We start from the raw sequence: 27557 nt of genomic DNA, 5'->3' as shown, positions 1-27557 counted from the left end.
ATTTTTCTAATGGATCCATTTTCAATCAATCTTTTTCTTTTTTATGCTATACACATCTTTCCACATTCTGATTTAAACAAACAAATTATGTACAGCAGCAGAATGAAAATGTCAGCAGAACGAAGATGAACATTCTGAAGCTTTTTCTGTAAATCTGCCATACAAAAATAGAGTTCATTATAACACACTCCATACTGAATGACATCATAGAGAACAGAAACAGTGACCACTACATGTCGATCCAATTCACACACATATGCATGATAAAAACCAAATACAGTGACAATATCATCTTTACAGTATCATTACAAATCATGACACATTAAGACAAATTTTTTTTTTGAGTTACTGCGGTCTGACAATATCAGTCATCCTTAAGTGTCCAAGTGTAAGAAGTCTGATGAAACTTATTTGGCAGTATGGAGCTAAAATGTTTTTATTGAACCAAGTACTTGATCAGTTTGGACTTGATTTGGTCTGGGAAAATTACATTTTGATCCATGGAATACAATTACACAATCGGATTTTATACACACACACACACACACACACACGGGCACGCAAAACATGTTTTCAGAAAAATGTGGATGCAGATGCAAGTAATCAAAAATGAGCAGACACACACACACACACACACACACACACAAATTCATGTTCATTGCCCGACCTCATATTTTAAAATCTTTCAAATTCTAGAATTATTTAAATAAGTTCTCTGTTAATACTGAAGGTTTCAAAAATGCCATGTTACATTTCTGACATTTAAGGCTCATTTTCCACACACAGACTGTAAAAACCTTTCATCTTTGCTTAAGGAAATTTATCCTTGAGGGAAAAACCGAACTTTAGTGTATGCATGAGGAACTTCAAAATTAGATGTGAACTTCATTGCCTTTTACTGGAGAAATGCAAATCATATATGATTGAATGTGCCAGACACTATTAAAATGAAAAACAGCTGAAGTGACTAGCAGATGCTAAACTTGTCAAAATATTTGCTCTGCATCTAATCAGCCAATCGAGAGCCTTCATGGCCTTGTTTGAGAAGAGATGTCCGTCTTCACAGAGTTTCATGTCTTCTGTTCAATGCAGAGTTGATTTCTTCTCTGGATGTAGAACTCTACAAACAAGACTGTATTGCACTTATTTGCATCTGTGATCAATTTGATTCATTCAGTAAACAAATGCATTTATAAAAGTAAGAATATATACTGTATTCAATTATTTTTTAATCGTCTATGAAATATAATACAGAGGGCACAATAAACTCACCTTCAGTTGTCAATATCAGACACATGATTCTCCATCTGAAACAAACAAAAAAGAAAATCAGTTTAGGAATACAGAACAGCTAAGCAATATCTGATCTTTCAAACTAGAAATGCACTTTTATAGACCCAATTTTAATAAACTGCTATGAGCAGTCATAGTCTCAGTAATTGAATTCATTTGAATGCAAAGCCAAACACAAAGATAATCTAGCCATTCATCTGTTAAGAAAGAACAGCTCATGATTGCAAATGACCCTAAGATTTACTCGCTCAATACTTACATTCATCATTATATAAAAAAACCCTGTGACCTTTCGTAGAAACATATTCTGGGTCCAAAATCACTTCTCTAGAGTTTCTTTTAAAAAGTCAAGCCAATTTTTATCTGTATTGTTTGGGTATCTACTGAACCCAGCTGTGTTGGAGGTCATGCTCTGACCTGAAATGTCTGTAACACTGCTGGGAATCTTTCCAACGGGGTTTCGCCTCGATGTTTCCCTCCAGTTTAACCATCGCAGGAGCTCATTAAAATACAGTCAGCCTGTCTCCTCAGTGGGAAGCACATCCTAAATCTTAATTTGTCTGTGCTGTTGGTCGCGGTGCTGCTGGACCCTAGTGTCTCCAGAGGTTCTGACTCGGTTTTAATTACAGAGCGTGACAGGTGAGGGTTAAGAGAGCAGGAAGCAGCCCAGCGGAACCCTGTCAGCTTCTGCTCTCCCAGCCCTGCGTCTCTCATGTCTGCAACCATGAATAAATCTGCAGAATTAGCTTCGAAGGGGCTTTTCAGAGCCACTGCTGCCAGCAAGGCCCGCGGGGGGCTAACGTACCAGATCAGTGCTGCCTTCCTCGTCGTAGTCATCCTCTCCACCATCCGTCATTTCTCCCGCCTCCGCATCCAGCTGTCCTTCCCCTCCCTCCTCTCCGGAGTTATCTGCCATCTCAGATATCGACCCCTCGTGCAAAGAGTCGCAGTTGTCCTCATATTTTCTGTGAGGCTCTGAATGAACGACACAGACATATGAGACGATTATGGCTTATATCACAAATATCGGTCATACTGAGAGCAAAATTACATTTTTGTTTTTCATCTCAAAATATTTTTTCCACCTAAAAATTTGAATAAATTTGCTCTTTTGTTGATTTTGATTGCTTCCATTGTCTTCATTTGTAAGTTGCTATGAATAAAAGCGTCTGTTAAATGACTAAATGTAAATCTAAGAATTGAAAGGTTTACAATTTGTCATTCAAAGAAATATGCAAGAAGTTAGATAGATAGTTAGATGCAAGAATTATTATATGCAGACATTATGTGTTAATCATTTAAAGCCTCACATGAAATAATAGACAGAATATATATATATATATATATATATATATATATATATATATATATATATATATATATATATATATATATATATATATATATGTATGTATGTATATATATATATATTTAAACTGAACAGGTTTATTGAACTTTAAAAAAAAATCTAATATTTAAGGTTTTATGGCTCATATACATTATATAGTTTCATACAGTAATAATACTTGGAGGAAAAATGCTTTGGTTTTATTCAAACTGATCAAAAATATGCACTTCGGTGCAAATACTAATATTTATATGGTAAAAAAGTACACTGTACATTTTTTTCAGATTTGTAATTTAACAGGTTATTGGAGAAAGTTTTACACTAAATATTATTTCAGTCTATTTTTCTAATTTACTAGCAATTTCTGGTTACATTTTGATTATACATTTTTTTAATTATTTTTAGAATGTAAATCAATGTGATCTTTATAATAGTATAGCAGACAACTTCTATAATATATATATATAAATATGTTTTTAATCTCTATCTCCCAGTTTTAATTTAAATTCTTAGCTTTATGATATTTAAATTCTCAAAGATCTATATCATATTTAATACATTTTAAATGTATGGATACATTTTTTTTTTTTTACATTTTTTCATCAATATAAAAATTCTTATGTTTACTTTATGAAAATAAGTAAATATTTCAAAATTCTAATGTTTACTTTATGAAAATAAGTAAATATTTCACAGCAAACAAAACCCAAAACAAATAATAGAATTATTAGAATTAGACAAAGTATTTTTTACTTGTTAAAAAAAAGGTCTAAACTATCAATTAATTGAAAGATGCCATGTAATTTTCTCTGCAATATTTTGATCAGGTTGATAATTTAGAGGCCTTAGAAATTTGCTTAGAAAATATACAGTAAGCTTTATATTACGATAAACTGTAGAAGTTCTACCAAAGAAAGTCAGCGATACGGGTTCAGAATGACATCAGAGAGAGTAAATGATTAAAGAACTGTAATTTTCTTTTTCTTGCATCTGTATGGCTCAAGCACAAGCGATGGTCCTAAAGTTTGACTCATGAATGTGCGACGACCGTTATGCTGCTCCTCGGTGTGTCTGCTAGATGAAATCAGTGCTCTCATCTACTGGCGAAAATAGCGTAATGGGATTTTCTATAGTAAAACAGTGCAAGATTGCCTGTATAACAGTTCTGATAAATTGGCTGCTGTCTCCTTGCCTGTCACAGAGATGGATAGCACATATACACTCCCAATATTTCTCCCCGTACAGCCGATGTTTGCAACCCTATCTAGACTTGATTTTATTCCTGCTCTCTTATAGTTCTCTGTCTGTCTCACCGCACTCGGATCTCTGCTGTTTCTCGATCTTCTCCAGGCGGCCCAGAAGAGAGTCAATCTTCACCTTGATCTGAGTCAGTTCACGTTTGATAGTCTGGAGTTGATCGGACTTCACTGCAAAAGAAAACGCATCGAACACACATGAGGAAAGATCTTTGGAGATTACAGCGCATCCATACTCATCCTTCTATCACCACAGATAATTCATGTCTGAAGACTCTTTCAGGGCTGCTGATTCTAAACTAAGAGTTCAAAGAATTCACTGTCCTGCTGCTTTTAATTTAGTTTTATGCCTAATCTCATTCAGGCACGCTGGTTGATATCAGCCAATGCTAGCAAGACCATGTTACTCCACGCGTTTTCATGGATATGGCTTTTATCAGTCAATAAAACCAAACAAGACCTGTTTCAGTTATTTGGAAATACATACAAATATTCAAGTTTGAAGAATTTTTTCTGTTACTTGACTCTGGAATTTAATATTAGCATGCTGTTCATTAGATACTGCGATATATATATATATATATATATATATATATATATATATACCGTATTTTCCGGACTATAAGTCGCACTTTTTTTCATAGTTTGGTTGGTCCTGCGACTTATAGTCAGGTGCGACTTATTTATCAAAATTAATTTGACATGAACCGAGAGAAATGAACCAAGAGAAAACATTACCATCTACAGCCGCTAGAGGGCGCTCTATGCTGCTCAGTGCTCCTGTACTCTACACTTGATATCATAGAGCGCCCTCTCGTGGCTGTAGACGGTAATGTTTTCTCTTGGTGCTTGGTTCTAAATAAATGCGACTTATAGTCCGGTGCGACTTATAGTCTGAAAAATACGGTATACACACACACACACACACACACATATACAAACACATATATATGTATATACACACACAGTTCTGGCATGAAACTCTAGATGGTGCAGTAGAACAGGTCTAACTCAATCTGACCTTATGACATCATTATCACATGGCACAGCTGATTGGTTCTGCCCTCTATTGGTAGCAAATGGCCTGCTGCTCAACATTCAAATATATGACTAGTGCTTGCTGTAGCAGTTGCAGCTCGCTTCAGAAACCGTCCACCTTCCCCAGCTCCACCTGTATAGATCTGCTATGTGGTGATTCATATATGATGTTATTTCATGTATATTTGCAGCAGTAATATTTCTTAGATGATCACAGCAGCATGTTGTGGATGTATTGGCAGTGGAAAATGTCTCGGTACTTGCTCTGCCGCAGCAGCGTAGCAGATATATTCCGTCAAGACCAAATACATTAACATTGTCATGTACATTACCATGCCAATCCCTCAGAGAATTTTCATGACACATACATATATATTCTGCAAAATATATACATATATTTTCTTCAAATAGTATGTAAATATTATTTAATACATTGAATTAACATTACATGTTGTGTGTAAAACATACTCTGATAATCTTTGCTTTATTAAGTTAAAAATGTTTTAACACTGTAGATGTTAGCCTTCAACTGTAACATGGTATCTGATCTGGTCGGCTAACACTTGTGTTGTAGTTCAGACTGAAAGCTAAACTATATTTTAAATCTGACTTTATGACCATTGAGTTCATGAGACATTTAACCCCCGGTCACCCTGAAAGGCTTTCCATGCAATGAATCCATTGCGTCACATAGGATAAAAAGTCTCTGCTCGATGCCTGCTAGCTTAATTCATGCTGCTAATTTCTGTGAATATTCAGTGCTTTAAATATGTCCGCTGCTTTTTCCCCCCATCTGACAGCTGTCAGGTTAATCTCCCTCAGATGACTACACCATTGCATGCACACTGAATCTAATTAACACTTCAAATCAGCAGCCCTCTCTGGGCAGACCAGAATGACCGTGGTCATAAATGAAAACCCAATATGCTGAAAAAAGTGGTAGCAAATAGTATGCAACTCTGGATCAGTTTAAAAAATATGGAAATGGTTTAGACGTCTTCAGACACATGAAGGTGGAATGTCATGCTTTCATGAGTTTTTAAATCGGGCCCAAACCTCACTTTCTGTAGATCTGTGTCTGTATGACCCTTTCTGCATTCACATCTTTATGTTAGTAGGTGGTGGCTAGTGAGTCAAGTGAATCAAATGTTTCACTCAAAAAATCGGATTCAAAAAACTGTCTAAGAGCGTGCACTGAATTATTCAACCAATTCATTCAAAAACAAATTCATTCAGAAGCAAAAGATGAAATGATTAACTGATCCATTCAATAATGTTGAATTAAAACAGATTGTCTTTAAACATGCGGCATTAAATCAATAATATAGTATAATATATAAATATATCAATAAAATAGTTACTATATTTACATTAAATTATTAATTCAGGAAATTCATTCAAAACATTAAATTCAGGACCTAAACAAGCAACTCTGACACTTTATGATTAAGACATTGAAGCATTCAATCGATCTGTTCAAAAGCATTTACAAATGAAACAACATTTGTTATTGAATCATTCCTGAAGTGATTTCTTTAAAACTGCTAATTAATTTGTGAAGTCACTGAATGGTTCATACACCCAATTTCATCGCAAAGTACTAATTTATGCAGGAACTAAACCAAAGGTTTCTTTATGAATCATTCATTTAATGGATTATTAATTCAAGAGATTCATTCAAACAACATTTACTTTTTGAATGCATCATTGAATCCTTCAGTCAAACAGTTTGTTTGGGAGAGTTCATTCAAACAATTTGTTAAAAAATACTAATTCAGGCCAAAATAGTGGCTTCTTTAATCATTCATTTTATTAATTCAAGAGATTCCTTCAAAAACTGAAGTGACTGTTCTTATGAATAAGTCTTTGAATCATTCAATCAATCTGTTCAAAAACATTCTGTTTCATCCACAGATGAAACAACACTTTTTTTAATGAGACATTGAATCATTAATTTATTTAAAGATTTGTTTAAACATTGCTAATTCATCTTTATGAGAGAGCCACTGAATGTTTCGTTCAACCAAAAATACTGATTCATGCAAGAACTGAACAAGTGGCTTCTTTATAAACAAGTCCTTGAATCATTCAATTTATTAATTCAAGAGATTAATTCAAAAACTCAAGTAACTGTTTTTAATGATTAAGTCTTTGAATCATTTATAATCGATCTGTTCAAAAACATTGTTTCATTCCCCAATGAAACACCTTTTTTTAATGAGTCACTGAAACTTTCCTTTTAGTGATGTGTTTAAGACTAATACATTTGTGAAATACCAGCCTATCTTTATGAGAATGTCGCTGAATGGTTAATTCAACCAAAACTACTAATTCACACAGGAACTAAACAAGAGGCTTCTTTATGAATGAGGCCTTGAATCATTCATTTAATAGATCAGTTTAAATACCTTGTTAATTTACATTAATTTATTAAATACAAAAATCTGACCAAGTTTTTTCATTCCTGAACAAATCAGATGACTCCCTTTATGAGTGAGTCATCAAATCATGAATTTAACTGAATTTGCTTTAAAAAAAAAAAAAAAAGCTCATTCGTTCAGGGACGCAATGTCTTTGTGACAGAGTTATTTAATAATTCACAAAACAATGACTCATTCAGGAACTGTTTTCACTGACGGGCAAAAAATGAATCTTTTTTCTAAAATCTCCTACTTTAATACTGTATACTAAACGACTCTTGAAAAATGACTGGGAAACGCAGCATGGGTTGAATGGACCTCTATGATAAACCTTCAGCTGCACCTCTTGACACAAAAACCTGCTTCTTCATGATAATTGGAGCTCCAGGATACATATAAATGCTTTGTTGAAAAATTCATTAGTCTGTATTTCGCAGTATTTTTCGAGCCGTTCCTCTCCTTGAGAAAGCTGAAGCTTGTCGTTTTGCTGTCACCGCCTTCAGCCCTGATAACACAGCGTGACCCAGCACTGCTGTCACACCGCTGCCAGCTTTTCCACTACCTCACAAAATGGTGTCACCTGCCATCACCCGCCCGAGGCAGAAAGCTCTGCGTGTGTAGGTGCTCAGTTGACGGAGTGTCGTATCTACTGAAATTCAATGAACGTGTCTGCCTGCAACCATTCAAATTGCTCTGAAGCGCCAAATACAACACATGTCCAAAAATTGCCTTCAAGCTTTGCAAATGTGAATTCTGAAGGAGTTTTAATCTGGCCAACCTAAGAAACACTAGCTGAGGATCAATTTGTTTTTGACAGATGGCAACGGCTGGTAAAACTTTCTCTTTATCACTTGTTTCAAGCTGTTTACTTGTGAATCTTTTAGAGGATGCGTGATGCACCATACATGAAATGTGGTGGATTATGACGCACAACGTGTTGTTTTCCAAGATCAAGACTCTAGATTAAATGTAAGGGAAAGTCTAGGGGATACAGGGACTAGTGGTCACAAACTCTATATCTCAGTTAGGTAACTTCTAAGATCTCTTAATTATAGTCATTTCTGTGAATTGTGCCCTTTACACAAGATTTGAATACCATAATATCATAATTTATTTTACTTATTTTAAGAAATAAATACTTTTATTCAGCAAGGATGCATTAAATTGATCTAAAGTGACAGTAAAGACATGTATAATGTTACAACAATTTCTATTTCAAATAAATGCTGTTTTTTTAACTTTGTATTTATAATATAATCTACTTATTCTATTTATCATAAGAAAAAAATGCATTGTTTTCACAGAAATATTAAGTAACACAACTGTGTTCAACACTGATTATAATAAAAAATGTTTCTTGAGCAGCAAATTGGCATATCAGGCAGATTTCTGAAAGATCATGTGCCACTGAAGACTGGAGTAAATATTTTTAATATTCAGCTTTACATCACAGTAATAAATTACATTTTAAATTGTTTTAAAATAGAAAAGAGTATTTTGAAATTGTAATAATATTTCACAATATTCCTGTTTTTACTGTATTTCTGATCAAATAAATGCAGTTCGTAGGCATAAGAGACTTCATTTAAAAACATTTTTTAAAATCTGCAATTTTCTTACCCTGAGAAATATTCAGTGACATAAAACGTTTGATTACTAGCCCTGGCCTTTTTTTTTTTTTTTTTTTTATTAATTAACTACCAGTTAAATGGTCCTTATAGTGTGACAAATGAAAAAGTAAAAATATTTCACACAGGCTCATGGTATTAGCATGAGGCCACAAAAGCTTCATGAATAATAGAATTAGCAAAATCCTGTTTAAAATATTGAAATGGAGTACAGCATGTCACAGCGCAAGTCAAATTCCAGAAATGATTTCACAGACAGAAGCAAATAAAACAGGTTTTGCTATTCATGTCACTCTAATTTGGGACACAAATTGCAGTAGTTGTGTTTTCAGGTCTCCTCTGATACACAGCAATCAGTGTTTTCTGGCGGTAATGAAAAAACATCACAATTCTGATCTTAAACAGAGAATGACTGGATTTTCATGTGGTTTTGAGGACAACAGCCAAAGTAAACTTTTCGAGACAAATTAAATGCTATTTTGGTGCGGTATAAAGCTAATCTCCAGTTTGCGCTGTGAAAAGAAAGGAGAACTCCAGTGAAATGCAGATTAAGGTAAACAGTGGCACTTTTGTGTATACATGCCATGGATATTTTTGCCCATGAATTGCACTGATATAAGAAAAGCCCCCGGAGAGGCCAAAGCACTACAGCTAAGAGCATTAGTGTCACGCACCACGGCTAATCTCGACTTCTGAGCTCCGCGCTCGGAGGAGACGGCGGGATGCTGACAGATGCTGTGAAAGCTGCTACTTGTGGGTTAGAGATAAAAATCTGAATTAATGTCATGAATTCTAATTTACAAACACGACCGCATGATGTTCTGTCTTGCCGTTTGGCTCACATCCCAGGCAGAATTAAAGGAGCATTTCAGACGGCCACAAATCTCAGAATGCTCTGTGCTTACAAAAATCAATATGTTCTTGATTTCTGCTCCCATGAAATTTAAATAGTCTCTTTTCATTCGGTGTAACCTGTAAGAGAGAGCTACATTTGCAATCTTCAATCAAGTCAAATGTATTTTTATCGTGCTTTTCCTATGGTTTCACAGCGGCTTAACAGAAAATCATATCTTAAAATATCTTAATACCTTCACGTCTTGTAGTTGCATTTAGCCAAGTAGAGCAGGGAGATAAACTAACTTTAGGAGTTACGCAATTATTACAAATCCCAATATTACATTAGATTCATAGCATTTTCTGTGCACTTTGAGAAAACAGAATATCTTCTTACTCTATACTGAGTCTGAAATAGGGTTTGTTTATAACAGCACGTACTCTAATATTAGTTTCTGTGTTTTCAGAGAGGCTGAGAGGAGAACATGACAAGTGTGTACCACTCTGAAGAGAAAAGAGCAACATGTCTGAGAGAAACTGACCTGTCATATATTTGCACACATATTCTACTACAAGAATAAATGCACAAAAAGTACTGAATAATTGCATATTTGTTTCTTCCTTTCCTTTTATATGCATCTAAATTCAACATTGATTACTGAACAAAATTATGAAATAAATTGCAGTTAAATATTTTATTCTATAAAAAGCAGTTCATTTCGTGAAACTGCATTTGGAAGTTTTCTTTACATTTAGACATTTTATGTGGCATTTAATTTGGCTTACATTTCATCCCAGAGGAGAAGGATGATGATGATGATGGGGGTCTTGAGGAAGAGGAGGAGGAGGTCTTGACAGGGAATGAACTCTTCCCGCGTCGAGTGGATGGAAGCACCACTCGCGAACGCTTCAGAGGAATCACTGCCCTCGGAGGAGGAGCCACCCGTCCGTGATAGTCAAAGAGCCTGACCGGATAAAAGGACCAAAGAAGATGAGCAGAGTTTGGAACATCATTAACACTCAAAATCAAGCTTTTGATTCTGAATTCTATGGAATTCGAAAGGTTTTTCACCCCTGACATCATATCTGACTCCTATTGTCTGGTTTCCCTGCTATTAGCAGAGCTACTTATGAAATTCGTCATCATGGCAGGCGAATTTTTCAAAAGAAGTTACAGAAAAGAAAGGAGGTGCAAGAAAATGTCAAACAAAGGCACATGCCCTTGCTCTCGCATCAATCTCTCCTGGATATTCGCAGCTCTCCGCCCAGCTGACATTTAGTAAATGTCTCTGCTAATAAAAGATGAGATCATAAGAAGGAAAAGAGCAAAATAAAACAGTGCTTTTCCGAAATTAAAGGTGAGGCGCCATTTACTCGAAGCTTATGAATTTTCATCCACAATATTTGCTTTCTCTTAAATTCTTCCAAGGATGAGCTGTAGGTGTTGAAGAGAAATAAAATCACAGATTTTCTGTTAATGCCGTAGTTGATTATGTTCATATATTTGTATGCATCTTTTTATCTTTACATATTGACATCTGACAAAGCTTGAAGTCATACATGAAATATCATGATGCTGAAGGACTCGAGTGTTTCGAAATGTGTACAGTCAAATGAATGGTAAATAAATGCATACATACCTATTGTAGAAATCATCCCTGTAGTAATCATAATCAAATTCATAACCACTGAAAAAGACAAAACAAAGGCACAGTGTAAAGTGCGATTTGCTATGTCAAGATGTGATGGAGGGCAAATTAGCCCCATTGATTTAATACTTCAATTTACAGCTCAATTGATCTGACAGGAAGATTTTACATTTGAACACTAATCAATTTATACCTGAGATTGAAATGTGTTCAACTCAAATCATCTGACAACAATCCCATCCATCTGCACGTTATTTAAACACCCTGCTAACCGACAAATCAATAATATCTTCAGCCTACAGACATCATGCAGAGCTCCCATAAACACAGTAAGAGCAGCAATCAAGGCAGCTCTGTCTATTAATTACAGTGAGAAACCTCCTGGAGTTAGACTTTGGCTTCTTTAAGATCCTGATAGTGAGGGAGACACTCTCCAGTTTCTGTGTGACCCCTACTTCGACTTCAACCGGTAAACTTTGTGTGAACCCTTTAGAGCACCAGAAGCACCAAACATCTCTTCAGAAGACTTGTAATGTCAACTGACAAGGTAAGCAACAGGGATGCTTCTTCAGTCATTTTTATTTCATGTACAGTGGAGTGCAATAGAAAATGAATGAAAATGCTATTTTGAATTCGTTACAGCTTTTATTTTTAGCAGTTGTGCCCTAAGTCGAACTGCAAATTGATTTGAATTTCAGAATGTTCTGTTGAATGATTTGAAAATGTTATTAAGAACATATTGAAAGGAGTTCAAATGAAAAGGTGATTTGTTTTGCTATAAATAATGTTGAATCTTACATATTTGCTTTTTCACATCATTTTTTGTGCTATAGGCTGGCTGAGCATCATGGCAGGTCAAACAAAAGATGAGATGCTCTCCAGTGTTGCTAAATTGTTAATCATTAAAATAAAATCTAGCAGAGACTCTCACTGCACATTCTTTCTATTATTAGATGTTTTTTTCCACCAAACTTCCAGGCATCTAAAATCACCTACACCAATCACATTCAACACTACACTATATCTGATAAAACATAGGACATTGAAATCGTCCAGAATATTGAATATTGTAATTCGCAATTAAGGATGCAAACAAGGTCAAACTTAATGCAATTGTGTATTTAAATATATGTCATGCATATTATGAATATCCTGTCAACTGTAGAAACTGGAAATGTTGATTTCAGGTCATCTAACTCATTATATTCTATTATAGGCATCTCATTGTTTCTCTGACCATTTAATTCCAAACTAATTAACATTCAAAGCTCTTCTTTGTTGGTTAGCTCCTGTTCTACTCTCCTAATTAGGCCTACCTCAGAATACATAATGGATTAGTTTGAAATGATTTGAAATGCAAATCAAGACTTAATGAATTTCAAAAAATACAATGAGAGCGAGAAATATAGAATTTAAAACCCAATATCAGCTAAAGTTAAGATACAATCATATAACACAAAGAACCAAAAAAAGCAAAAATCTTTGAATAGACACTCATTCAGGTTCATAAATAATTGAACTCATTAATATGATTCTATTATTCTTTGCTAAGTGTTAATAAAAGCGGTAAAAAAAAAAAACTAATCCAGTAATTGTGTCACAGTACAATCACTATTTATTTAGCTTTAGTAAGTATGTATTGTTCACTATAAAAACTCTGAATCCCTACATAAGCTTGTCAATAAAGCAGCAAATGCCTAATACTTTTTCCAAACATAGATTTTTCACTCATTTTCTGCTTGGTTAGTTTTCACTGACGTGTCTGGAGAGCTTTTCGCTTCCTATAAGGGTTCAACCATCTAACCGAACCTGTGAGACACATCTGCAACTTCAGCGATTGAACGAATGTGCTGATAATCGCAGACCGCAGGCTGTTCTCTTATCTAAACCTGATAATATGATAAATGTGCTGATGGCTTCATTCTGTCACACAAACCAGACTTTAATCCGCTCTACCTCAGCTCTCCTAACAAGGGAGCATGTAAGAGCAGCAAAAGCATTTCATTTACACTGCAGTATGTTATCTGAAGTAGTCTATGTATACAGTGCCTACCTATATTTAATAGGAAATGCTCACCTGTAGACAGCAGCCAGGGGTCGTTTGGATCCTGCTTTAGGCCTGTAGGGTTTCGGCTCTCCGGCCATGTTAATATCTGCAGAAACACAGAAGAATTCCGAATCAGACAGCTGTTTTCTCATTGCATACTGAGGTTGTCGGTTTTGGATTTCAAACAATAATAATCCATGCAACTTCTCTCTGAATCAGCCTTTAATCACTCGAGCGTGGTGGGTAGAACAATGTGGTGCCTGTTTGATGTTCAGCATATAATTTGGAGCCCTGGGGTTGTAAAACAAGAAAAAAAAAAACATATCCTGTATTCCAAAAATACTGCAGAACTTTGCTTTCCCAAATAACTGATCTCTAAAACTGATTTTGTGCAATCTACTTCTTAGAATGAGATATATATGAGAAATGCAGTCCATTACAAACACAATTCACGTATATAGCAGGCAAACAGATTGTTTTTTTTTCATTGAACTTTCTGGGAATCGGCATTGCATGCAAAGCTATTAATGGTGCAGTGCTAGTATAGGTAATGTGGTGCAACTCTAGTGTTTTGTGTCATATTGTTTTTAATAATTTAAAACGTTTTGCTTGAAAAGTATGCATGGGCTGTCCTCTGTCTTGTAAAACAAATGCCACATGGATTGGTATTTTGTTAACTAATGCAATGACATTCATACATTTTTAAAGCCCAAAAAGGACTGATTATAGCAACATTGCAGATAGAGGACTGGTATTTTTGTCAAAAACAGTGGTTTGAATTGAAAAACGTCTCGTTTATTATAAATAAGCAGCTTTTTACTTCACAAGACATTAATTGACGGACTGGAGTTGTGTGGATCACTTGTTTTTATAAGCTCTTATTCTGACGGCACCCATTTACTCCATTGTTGAGCTAGTAATGTAATGCTAAATTTCTCCAAACATGTTCCAATGAAGAACCAAACTCATCAACATCTTGGATGGCTTGAGGATGAGTAAATTTCAGGGAATTTTCAGTTTTCTGGTGAATTACTCCTTTGTGTGGCTTACATATCTAGATACATTTTGGGGTCATTGTCAAATTTAATTGCAGTCAATTTTGTGCACTGTTTATTCATAGAGTATACTGCATCTTTCAAAGAACTACAGATGAAAACCTATACTAAGACAACTTAATTTCACTGCCGCAGTAAAAGAAAGAGATGAATAGGAAGAGAAGGAATGCTGAAGCACTTGACCTTGGTGGATCTATATGTACATTAAAACATTTTTTTTTATCAAACCATCATCCTTGAGCATTAGCACAAAGTACACAACATCTTTGAGACTTATCTCAACCATCAGACCCACACAACCCAGTACTCCTGTCTGCAGCATTCATCACAAAAACACTTTACCGCTGCAATACAAGGGAATTCAGAGGGGAAGATCTCCCAAAGAACAGCTTTAAGATAAACGCAATATGGTTACAGTCACATTTTATACTGCAGTTCTGATATCTCACACTGATATATATGGACAGACTCTGACTAGTGGTTAGTAACAGTTGAGATGTGATTATTATACATATGCAGTGATTGGGTGCCATCAGAATGAGAGCCTAAACATCACAATAATCCACACCTGAATGAATAAACCATCACGTCTGACACAAAATATGATTCCATAATACATAATAACACTTCCTTTATTGAAAAAGTCCATCTCCTGTAGCCCTCTGAAATCAAAATCAACCAACATATTTGTTTAGAACTGTTTTCTCTTGTAAACGGTGCCTGATGTGTGCATATTTCTCTCCTGATTCAGGTGAGACAACATTTCACTGGAGATAGCAATATAGATGACTCACATTTTAGTGGAAAAAACCCCCCAAAAATGTTTGAAGTAAAAAAACGTTTAAATAATGGATTTGTTTCTAACAAACATGCAGCTTTTCGCTTCACAAGATGTTAAATGATGGAGTTGTGTCCATTACTTATGGATTATTATGATGTTTTATTAGCTGTTTTGACTCTCATTCTGACGGCACCCATTCTCTGCAGAGGATCCATTGGTGAGCAAGTGATATAAAGCTTATATATATATAAGATATACATTTCTCAAAAATCTGTTTAGATGAAGAAAAACTAATTTTTGTCTGAACTATTCCTTTAACAATTACACTGAACATAAACAAGGATGTTTTTTTTCATGTTCACAAAGCTTCTTGCGATTCTTGAGGTTACTGGATTAAAACGAGAAGATACAATTTGTCCTGTAAATAGGATTGCCCTGTAAATCCTGTTATATATGCAGACCTGGGGTAAATGCTCAAGCACATCATCTCAAAAAATGACTCAAGCCAGCGTCACTTCTGCAAACAGCATGCTTTTATGAGAAATCAGGCTCTGATTCCCATTTAATAAAGCATTTGTTTGCTTGCTTCAGATGTATGCGGTACCAGTGCAAGGGCATCTGTCCAATAAAGTAGAGAGATGCAAGAGAGTGACGTCTATTTTTCATTTTTTTGCTGATTGATGGTAGGCACAGAGGGGACACAGTTCTGGCCACGAGGGTAAATTTTCATTCATCTGCATCTGTTCACTGGACTTCTAATGGTTGCCTGGAGACAGAAGAGTAGAGAGGAGCTCTCCGTGGTCCTGAACCCTGCGCTGGCTGAGGGAGAGTTGAGTTTTTTCACTGTGTGGATCGTAGCACCATGAAAGCTTTTCATTGAGATGGACACTCACAAAGAGACATGTGCGGCATCTGAAACAAGTCCTATTCAAAACCAAGTCCTTATTCACAAACCTTTGTTATTTAACATAAAAAGTGTTACCAAAGATATTTTGTTGCTTCAAAAGGACACAAATGGCATGTCGTTAGAAACATTATTAAAACTGAGTGGTATTAGTTTAAAAGAAAGATATGCACAAGCACAGTTTTCAAGCAAATTCCAAATGACAAATATATATATATATATATATTTATATCAAACATTGTAGTCAAACATTGGTGGGACATGTCCATAGTTAACTTGATGAGACAGTCTCCTGTGTAATCATTTTAATCTGACAGGCAACAATTCTCAAGAATGAAGAGCTGTTTTGTTTCTGTATATCATGCCCAATTTTTTCTCTGAATACAGAACAACTTCCATCTTTCTGCACCTTGTCTGATCTCTTATCAGTTTGACCTTACAAACACACCACAAACACGGTTGTGTACAACCATTAAATCACAAAAATACTGCAGTTTCTGTGCAGTGGTAGACTATGCAAAGAAGGGTTTTCACAGAGGTTTTGTTGTGTGGAAATGATGGGGTCAGGATCTCTCCTGAATCTCTGGTTTATTAACACAGGATTGTTCTGGTTTGGTTGTGGATATCAGAGAAACAATGCAAAATGTATATGAGAAGAATGTAACCAAACAATACAAATAGGCTCATCAACCTTTAAAAAATAAGACAAACATCTTCAGCTGTGCATCCAATCAAACTCTATTATATTTTGGTCACTGAGCAATATGGTTAATACTACTGCAATCCTTATCCCAGCGTGTCTTCAGTAAAGCACATTTCTGGTCTTGTTTATGTATCACAAAATGGTGATTTTCCTATTCAACATATGTTGTGTAATTTTACGTATTGTTGGACCCGTGCAGTTCACTGTAATATGCGATTCATGATCGCCACTTGACGTCTATTGTTCAAACATTTGAGAACCAGTGCATTAAATCCTAATCATTTTCTGAGATCAAAATACTTGGATGTTTTCTTAGAAAAGAAAAAGAGAGAGAGAAGGGGCGATTGGTGAAACTGAAATATGTGTGGACTGGATGTGAAACGAACAGAATCAAACTATTTTAATAACAAGTAACATTTGTGCATAGCTATTATTCTGTTTAAAACAGGAATGCAATGGAGGAAACAAATACACACTGGAAAAAAAATTAAAGCTTCATAAAATAAAATAAATCTATTGGATATTTTAATTGTTTTAAGTTTTTTTAAGTTTAAATTATTTAAGTTTAAATTGTAAAATAAATAAATTATAGATGCAACCATAGCATAGCATAACATTTGCAGATCTATATACTGACCGATTAGAATCAAGTACTCCATTTATACTGTATATACATATATATATATATATATATATATATACAAACACACACACACACACACACACCCCAGCTGGGTGCTGATTTATCCTCAGTTGCCATCTGTTTAACTGCTTGCTAAACAGAAGAGCAAGCAGACTGCTGCTTATAGCAAAGCCAACCCTTCATTTTCTTCCACTTAGCACACTGTCACGTCTGAAAGTCACAACAAGTGTAAGGTAAATGCTCACACACCTTAATATAGCACACCAACACACACTTTTTGAAACCTGATATATTTAGCAGGAGGCACACTGATAATTATGTTGATGTATCAGATGATATGACATGAAATGTGGTGTACATGTCGATCTTTCTCAGTGTTATCACCAGCAAAACACAGCATCTCATTCTCGTCTCGCCATGAACATGCAAACATCTTTTATGTTGCACGAAGGGTAGCAGGTCATGAAGTTGAGTAAATAATGCTAACTTCAGTTTGCATGAACTTTACCTTTAATAGCACATGTAATGACCACAAAAGTGTCCATGCAGAGATTTTCCGTGGCTCACTTATCCAATCGTTTAAAATTCCCTTTCTGACCTAATCTGCACTTTGTTTCTTGAAGTTGTACAGTTGCATCTACATGAGTCGGTCAGTGAAGTGTTAAAGCTCAGCACTGCAGGGATCTCCATAGGCCCTATCCTAACTCTGACAGTATGCAGACAGTATGATGTTGCGATGAAAAGCCAAGACATCAAGCACAAACTCTGCTTTAAATGAGTAAATAATGAAGCACTGCAGGCGCCTGAGGGATTGGGGTGTTAACGGGTTTATAGCCGGTGATCAGACGCATGCGGCGAGATGTGAGCAGCTAAAGAAAAACATAAACATCTCCAGTGTGGGTCAGGTCTCATAATCCAGCCGTATGAGGCGATCATGCCTTTTGATGATAATCTGACTGAAGACATTTCCTTTGCACTAAATCAGTTACGGCAAAGTACTCACCCTAAAAAAATCCTGTTACCACGCTTTGAACAACAGATCAGCGAGAGATTTTAGAACGAAACCACAGTATTCATAGGCCAGCTAGGATTTAAAGACTTTGAATTTATGATAGTGGGCTTGTGAGTGATGCCTTAACATGATGTGACATAGGAAAAAGAAAAAGAAATGTTAAAATTTTAGGGTTAGGGTAAAGCAAATGAAATGTTTTGTTTTACTATAAAATTAACATATACATAATAAAAGAGATTGATGGACAACCACTGCAATTTTCCCGATTTTTGGTAGAAAATGTGTAACAGAAAATGTAATACTGTATAATGTATGCTTGAAATCTCTATTTGATTTAATTATATGAAAAAAAGCTCCATAAGACAATACATGTACTTAAAATAACAATTTTCTGAAATAAAATGTGTCAGAACTATAAACAATAAAAAGTTAACCACAGAAATAATTGCTATGTTGTTATCGTTAACTAAAACTAATGGAATAGAATAAAACAAATATTAGATGAAAAACTTCAACTTAAAAAAAAGAAATGTAGCCTATGTAACTGAGGTACCAAAATTAAGTTTGTTATAAATAAACTGAAGCTAAATAGAAATATTTTTAAACGGAAATACAAAACTAAATTTCTAAAATGCAAAGTAAAATTAAAATGAAATGAAAAAAAAAATATTAGTATGAATAATAATATATTAATACCAACCTGCATATTATATTACATCTGATTATATCATATTTAAATACTTTAAATAATTAGGTACAAGGCAGATTTAGGTAGATCAAGTTAGATTAAGTTAGCTTGGCATTCATATAATTTTTTAATGATATAAATAAACTGCAAACTATAAAATTTGACATAAAGTACCTGAAATATCTTTGATGGGTAACTTTTCTAGCTGCCAATTTTGTGGAAGTGCGTAACATTTTATAATGGTGCAATTTAGAAGAAAAAAAACACTGTATTTGAACTATAAACCTATCAAGGCCCCTTGCATTGTGTCTATTGCTCTAAATAGCCTACATTCTGATTGGCTAGGATTTCCACAAAATTAAAAACAAAAATTGCAGACGCAGTGAAAGAAAGCACATGTTTTATCTTGGGAGAGCACATTCTTTTTACATTGACAACCCAAGGATACTTCATTTTTTTGAAGTATTCATGTCTCATAAAGCTTTTCCGCTCATTCTTTGTCTCCTAAGAAACTGTCTTTGTTTTCCTCTCACTATTGAATTAATCCATCTGTCATACACCTAGCTGGAATTTAATGGCACCAACAGGTACAACAGCTGGTCTTTGGGAATTTACAAGACCAGAGCAGGATGCACTGAGTTACACAATTAATTGATGACGACAGATCTAATATAACTCTTAGCAGAAATAAAACCAATTAACTAACAAGAACATCTGCAGAAGTTCAGTTAGGACGAAACTAACAAGAGTATGTGAATAGAAGCATTACTTTACCAAGCAATTCTGGCTGTCTGTGTATAGAAATTTCCTTTGAGGCCAGAGGACATGCAACTACAAGGAATTAATGTGAAATTTAACCAGCTGTTGGTTTGGACCAAGTCCACCCTCATCACCGTCACACTCACAGCCCAGTGGGATGACCAGGTCAAATCCATCCGTCAGATGTGCATTGTGGCTCTGAGATCTATAAACTTGCACTGACAGGGTTATCACACTATAGACAACAGGCCCGCAAGGAACTGCTATTCTGAACTTCTTCTTCATAAAGATTTCCTAATGAAAATAGCACAGTAAAATCTCACTATTATTAGTCACGGAGCAGAAACAACAACCCTAGATCTTTTTCTTTATATGCACATCTGAATGTCAAGAGGGATGCAAAGTAGTGTGGGGCTGTTCGTAAATGTAGGAATTTCTACTTTTAGAGTGTGCTAGTTTTGAAAGTCTTATGGGTGTCGAAGATCTTGAGATACAGATATATGTATAGCTTCTGTTTAACATAAGGTTTGCATAGATAATGTTTGGTTATTTTCACACAGCAGCAGCAGAATACGGTTGGCGGTCTGTTTTAGGGTGTCAAATACGGTCACATTAACATCAAAACGTCTTGCTTAAACTGAAGTACTACTCTATAAAAATATAAAAAGAATGAGTATCACAAGATCATGTAGGTTCCCATTTACACAGTAAAAAAAGATTATTAAGAGTATGTTTTATGAGAAAATACTATTTCTACAAGAAAATATTTTTCCACTTTAAAATGTCACATTTAATTCAATGTGTTATTTTGCAAATAACTGTGAAATCTACTACCAATGTTTTTCAGTGTATGTGAATATTCTAGTTTTTCATTATTTTTGTATTTTATTTTAAATGGTCCCAAAGTGTGACAGTTTTTTTATGAGTGCAAAAACTGAGTGTAATTTTTAAATTGACATGAGCTCATTAAAGCTTCATGCATAAAATAACTTTTTTTTTAAATCATAAAAACTATGTCAACTACCTATTAACTGAATGAGGAATCAGCACTGTCTCAACCACAATATATGCATTTCAGTTAACATTTATTAACACAATGTCATTGTTTAACATGCATCTTAAGTTTAGTTGCTGCTAATGGATTACCTGCACTAATCTGTCATGATGAGGAGGAGGAAGAGGACAATGGCCATTGAAAGAAACCTGTCTCTGATGGAACTTAAGTTTCTAAATTGATTCTGGCATTAGAAGAGAACAATGACACAGTCCATTCGGTCAAGATGGATCATTTCATCTCTGAATGGCCAAAATATCAAAACACAGCCATCATACTGCAATAACATATAATAGAATTGCCAAGGGTTTCAATAGATGGCAAATTCACATATCAGACCACTTCAGTAATGGATCCAGCATTATGATGATGTCTTATCTTTCAGATACAGATATGACAGGACGTGTATCACTACTCATGCACAACACTGACTATTTACCAACATGCAATAAGACTGACAGAAAGGACATGTAAAAGATGCCAACAGTTCTTTACTAGTATGCTTTCTATGACTAATTGCAAGATTATGCAAATAATGCGAAATGCACTGAATGCAAAACAACACATTCTCAAAGTTAGACTGATGGTCGTAAACTCACACCGGTGATTTCGACGTTTCCCTTTAAACATGGTCATTCTAAAGGGCTCCAGTTTGACGGCTTGGGAATCCTGCTCGCGCGCTAGAAGAAAAGACCGACCCCCGAATCTCTGCCGCGATTCCGTACAAACAGATCGGTTTTTCCGGAGGTGATGAAACGAGACCCACTATCACAGCAGACGCTACCATTAACGCGGTCTAGAAAGGGACGCTTTTCTATATATCTGGCTAAGATACTGTTCCAACTACGGCGAAGGTTTGGTCATTAATATTCATAACCCAGTCGTTAACAATTGGACGTCAACCCCAGACGTCAGCACTAATGTTTGATATTCCAGATCAAAGTCTTCCTCATTGGAAGGTTACTACGGAACGTCAGCACGTTCTCATTAATATTCATAGACCTTCGCTATGGTAGGATTTGTAATTTCAACATTTTCTGCTAACAGAAGCGCCAATTTAAAGTATTTGTATGCACCTATTTAGACAGTAGATTATATATGATTATATAGACTATGCATTATAGACGTATTTTAGTATCAAGTGTAGTTCGTAGTAGGCTACTTCTTTCATGAGAACTTAAAATATATATTTTTTTATTTAATGGAATATTTATGCGTACAATTTGTATGTATGTATGCAGGAATGTATGTATACACACTGCAGGAATGCAATTAAAGGTTACTGCAGTCATCATTACATCTGCATTTCTTTAAAAAGTTGTACTTACATATTTGCATGCAATAATATTCAGGTAAATAATTGCCTATGTAGCAAAAGGGAACAATCCCTAGCAAATCTAACAAAATGTCTGGACTCTGGGCTCAGATCAAATATCTCATCTGAGTTTCTCAGAATAAGGGGGGGCTGCCAGCATCCAATTTCATTACAAACTGGCATCACTCTCTCTGCACATTCAGGATCATTAAATGTGATCCAAGCATTTCAATCTTGCACCCAACTGTAGTTTTTGTGCCAAAATTTGCATAGAGTTGCATAAAGCCCTTAGGTTAGGTGCTGTGACCAAATGTGATGCAATCATGCCTGCTCTTTTTCTAAAAGCACCCCACAATTTTCATCTCTGTGAACCATGATCTTGATTATATCATGATCATACATCATTGTTATGCTTTCTGCTGCAAGGGACTGTGTTGTTAAGGAGACAGAGAAAGTAAAAGCACAGTCCTATCCTTCTAATAATGTGTTTGATATATTCAGTTAGCTGTCAGTAGATGGCTCTCAGTGTGTGGGTTGTTATGACCAAAATAGCATGGAAATGTACTTTTCAAAATCTGACTGCAGTAAGAAAAACTGACATCTGCATATCCTGGCCTACTTTGCACACAACCAATTACTGAAATTTTCAAAAAAGCAGGATAGTAATGAGGGATTTTCTACAATGTCATCAAGTCAGATTTATATATATTATATTCTAAGAAATATATTTCTGAAAATAAGTGTTTTGGGCGAAATCGGTCTTCAATTATGTAGTTTTAGTGTCCACAATTACATAAACATCGGCATAGAAATAGCATATATACATGGATAGTCAATAGATATTTTTAATTTTTTTCGCAGCATTTTGGGAACACAACAGCGCCATCTTCTGGATAATACAATGAAGCACTTTTTTATTTTATGATTTCCATAGTGTGAACAGTAAAGATATATGAAATCTCAAGATATATTCTCTAGTGAATGTGAATCTTAATGATTTATAAATAAAGGTACAGCTCTATACATATACATTATATTTGTACATATTATATATTAGAAATAATTTTATATTCTTTTAAAATATTATTCATATTTATTTTATTTACATTTTCATAACTCTAAAATGACTCATAAAAATACATACATTTTTAGAAACTTAATTAATTGAATTAAAATAAAATAAAAAGCAACCCTTGGATTTGTACAATAGCTGTGGCCTAATGGTTAGAGAGCTGGATTTGTTATCAGAAGGTTGGTGGTTTGAGTCTCGGTGCTGGCAGGAGTTGTAGGTGGAGGGAGTGAATGAACAGTGCTCTCTTCCACTCTCAATACCTGTGGCTGAAGTGCCCTTGAGCAAGGCACTAAACCCCCAGTTGCTCCCTGGGTGCTGGATATATATCTGCCTACTGCTCCAGGTGTGTGTTCACTTCTCACTGCTGTGTGTGCACTTGGATGGGTTAAATGCAGAGCACCAATTCTGAGTATGGGTTACTATATTTGGCAAAATGACTTTCATTTTCAATCTTTTTTCTCACTCGGGTGTTAGAGAGAAAGCAGTGCAGTAATGCTTAACTTTCATATTCAGAGTCATAACATGTCCTCTTAAAATAGTTCCTTTTGATTGTTTATTTATCTGTGAGAGCTAGAGTCAGTAAAGGGCAACTTAAATTAGCTTAATGGTTGTAAATGGATAAAGTGATGATATATAGCCGATAATAGCCTCATAATGGGACAGAGAGTTGTAGAGTGCACAAAATCACATTATAACACTGAAATGCCATTTAAACAGTCGTTTGGGGTCTGACTGATTTAATGGAGTGTCGTATTGCTTGCAGCGTCAGTCATCAGACCACACAAGTGCATACAACCACACACTCGAATATCCCAACAAATAATAGCACTGGAAAATAGTGAAAGCATCAAGCATGGAATCTTATTTTCTGAGAGAAAAAAGGCAGCAGAGAACATTTTATTCCTCTTTAGGGGTCTTTCTCGATAACCTCGATTCTTTTCCATCCAACTGGGATGCTTCCCTCAAATAATAGAAGTCATAATGAAGACAGTATTGTTCCCTATTGCTCAGTTCAGTGGAGCTGATATCCAGCGTGATGGCACACAGTCCTGGGTTAATGGAGTGTGCCTGATGGATGGCACTACAGTGAATGACAGTCTCAGCCCTACACATGCAGAAGGACTGAAGATGAAAGGTACTACAGACTAAAGGCAGCTTGAAGGAACTGGTTATGCTCAAATCAGATCTGATTTGGGTGTATATATTCAAACTGCAGGCGTGAGAATGTCTCTCAAGTACATCTTGATGTTTATGGATTTGGATCTTTTGTTTGAGAGGACAGAAGGCTGTCCTGAAGGCAGATTGAAGTTTATTGAAATGTATTCAGTGAGATAACATGACGGTAACATGTGACCTTTAAACACACACACACACACAGAGAGAGAGAGAAAACACAATTCAACGCAAGACTGGAACAGGATTATGAAAAGGCCTTGAGAGATAGCCAATGCAGGTGAAAGAAAAGGAAAATAAGTGCTGGAACAAGGAAATATATACTCTTATTTGTGTGTTGGATGCATATTACAATGATTTATGGGGGATAATCAATTCAGCTTTGCAATCAAAGGAAGAAAGATTAACAAATACATCAAAATTGTTATCAAACAGTTATTTTCATTTGTAACAATATTTCACAATATTACTATTGATGTAAATAGATGCAGCCTTGGTGAGCATACGATTATTCTTTTAAATATATTTTCTATACATTAGAGAATCTTTTTTTATTAAATGTCATTATATATGTATCATTTTATTTTAGACACATTTTTAGATTTTTTTATTTAATATAAGACAAAAGTCTGATTAATGTAATGTTCCAATTATATTTTAAAGATAAAGATTTTAATTAATAAAACCTTCAAAAACATTTCAGACATGTTCTATTTAATTTGGAAATGATTGCATTATATACCGGTTTTATTTTATTATTAAATATGTCATTATAAATGTATTATATTATTTTAAAGACACATTTTAGATTTCTTATTTCAAAATAAAATAAAATTCAAGATTAATGTAATGTTCAGATTAGATTTTAAAGATAAAAAGCAATGCCACCACACTCAGTGATCCAAAAATAGGTTACATTTTCGTGCAAAATATAAAGCCTTTTTTCTCTTCTGATTTTGGATTGAATAGTGACTCAGACATGTTTTTGTAAGGTTCACCCAAAAGGAAAAGATAAAGAAAGGCAACACTGGTTCCACATGAATGAGTTTGGTCTCTACATGATTTCGGCTTTCAGTATAGCACACTAGTCTGGTCTCTTTCTGATTATGAGCTGGTCTGGGGTCAGTGCACTCGCGGACCCAAACTCTGGCTAATCTAATTCAGGTCTCTGCGCTGAGAGCAGGCCAATCTGAAGCCTGTCATAAATTCAGACGCGGTCCTCCTCCTGCTGGGAAACGGGAAGGTGCTTTTGAAGATAAGAGGGATTAGAGATGGGGGGAATGGTTTTACAGTCTTCATTCAGTAAATTAATCTCGGGGAGATTACGCAGAAAATTGAGAGAGGTTTTACCCTTTTCTGATATATATGAACCCAATTCATGTAGCAAGCTCAGTATTAAGGTCAAATTCACAATCAGAAAGACAAATAAGATGTTACTTCAGAGATTATATGTGTAAACAAAACCCAAGTTGATGATCTGGATGGCCTGTGTCAAGAAAGATTTAGATTTTCTGCTTTAATTCCAACATCAACCACCATGTGGCGCTCTAAGATCATCATGAATTAGTATTTGTGGGACATGAGCATCAAAATTCACTTCTGAAAGCGTTTCAGATGTCTCACACACAATCTCACAAAGAAATTATTAGTTAATACGATCTGATTTAGTCTCCTTCAAGAGTTATTCATCATATCTATAGACTGAATTACATGTGACGGCAGAATTGGAGGATGAGAATGGGGTTGGAATATGGATTCATTTTCTTGGCTGATATGAGGTGTATAAATCCAGCAGGAGCTCATAATAATAATGTCACAGTGAGATCAGGTCAAGGGTCAGTTTGTTTAACACTCCAGACCGACGCTGCTTCAATAATGTAAAGTAAGGACAGAGAATACAAATTTCATTTTACAGTGTAACCTCTTTTTATTCACATGACAGTGAAGGTCTTGATGTGATTTCACTTGACATGTCTTGTCCCCGAACACTCTGTTAGAATAATAGACTCTTCAATCTGGTATAATTTTGCTCAGATGTTGCTCAGATTTTCATATATGACAAGAAATAGCGGAGTTCTCATTTAGAAAACTCATTTAGGAAAAAAGATTTCCATAATAAAATTTATAAAAGAAAAAAGTAAATACATAACATTTTAAATGATTTTAAATAGTTATTTGAAATATTTTCCTATATTTTATCTTTTTTATTTAATAAATGTAATGTGCTCTTTAAAAATAAATAATAAAAAATAAATAAATAAAGGTATTGGCCCAAAATGTATTCATTATTTTTTAATCTAACTAAAATAACCCAACTGCAGTTTGATTGATATTAATTGGAATGCACAATAAAAAAACAAATGAACATTTAGCAAATTAACTCTTCATATATATGTTATATTATATTTACCAAAACATATAACTAACATACTAACTAACATGAACTATTATGTAACACTTTACTTAAAGCCTTTAAGTATAACGCATTATACATAAAGTGTTACAAACTATTAAAATAAATACATAAAATGAAAGAAATGCCTTGTAATAAATGTCATATTTAGCTTTATTGTTTTTTAACTATCTGCTCTTTGTTGGCGTGTTATTGCACAAATTTCTGCATGACAGAAAAACAGCTCCTATCCTAAAACAATTATGGGCTAATACATCCAGTTATCACCTTTTTATGCATTTATTTCAATGCCAAACATTGATACTCCAAGATCAATCTCCCCATCCCTTGTGCAAAAGTGTTCTTCGTTGAATTTCAGTGTTGTCTAACCCAAACAATTACGATAACATAGATACCTACTTAGTGATTTTCCTTTCCTAGCCTCCAAATCACTACTCTAACTGCAGGTAAAGACTCCTGGATCAACCATGGG

At 34.9% G+C, this 27557-nt stretch overlaps 1 protein-coding gene across 6 annotated transcripts in view; it reads right to left on the bottom strand.

Moving 5' to 3' along the window:
* Positions 1 to 332: 332 nt before the first annotated feature.
* Positions 333 to 27557, bottom strand: part of LOC113042530 (RNA-binding Raly-like protein) — a 112884-nt gene continuing 85659 nt past the window's right edge. For 4 of the 6 annotated variants that reach the window (XM_026201449.1, XM_026201448.1, XM_026201450.1 and 1 more), the window contains 7 exons: positions 13544 to 13619; positions 11458 to 11505; positions 10604 to 10782; positions 3955 to 4068; positions 2099 to 2268; positions 1273 to 1307; positions 333 to 1120 (listed from right to left, as the gene is read on the bottom strand). In XM_026201449.1, coding sequence (XP_026057234.1) covers positions 1275 to 1307; positions 2099 to 2268; positions 3955 to 4068; positions 10604 to 10782; positions 11458 to 11505; positions 13544 to 13619 — 620 coding nt within the window. In that variant the 3' untranslated portion in view covers positions 333 to 1120; positions 1273 to 1274. Of the gene's footprint in view, positions 1121 to 1272; positions 1308 to 2098; positions 2269 to 3954; positions 4069 to 10603; positions 10783 to 11457; positions 11506 to 13543; positions 13620 to 21711; positions 21954 to 27557 lie in introns of those variants that run through there. The other 2 variants (XM_026201453.1, XM_026201451.1) reach the window with 2 other exon arrangements.

Source organism: Carassius auratus, chromosome 24, assembly GCF_003368295.1.
Source record: "Carassius auratus strain Wakin chromosome 24, ASM336829v1, whole genome shotgun sequence".
NCBI classification, from domain to species: Eukaryota; Metazoa; Chordata; class Actinopteri; order Cypriniformes; family Cyprinidae; genus Carassius; species Carassius auratus.
The sequence above is the reverse complement of the archived record's forward strand: the minus strand, read 5'-3'. Positions and strand labels throughout refer to the sequence as shown.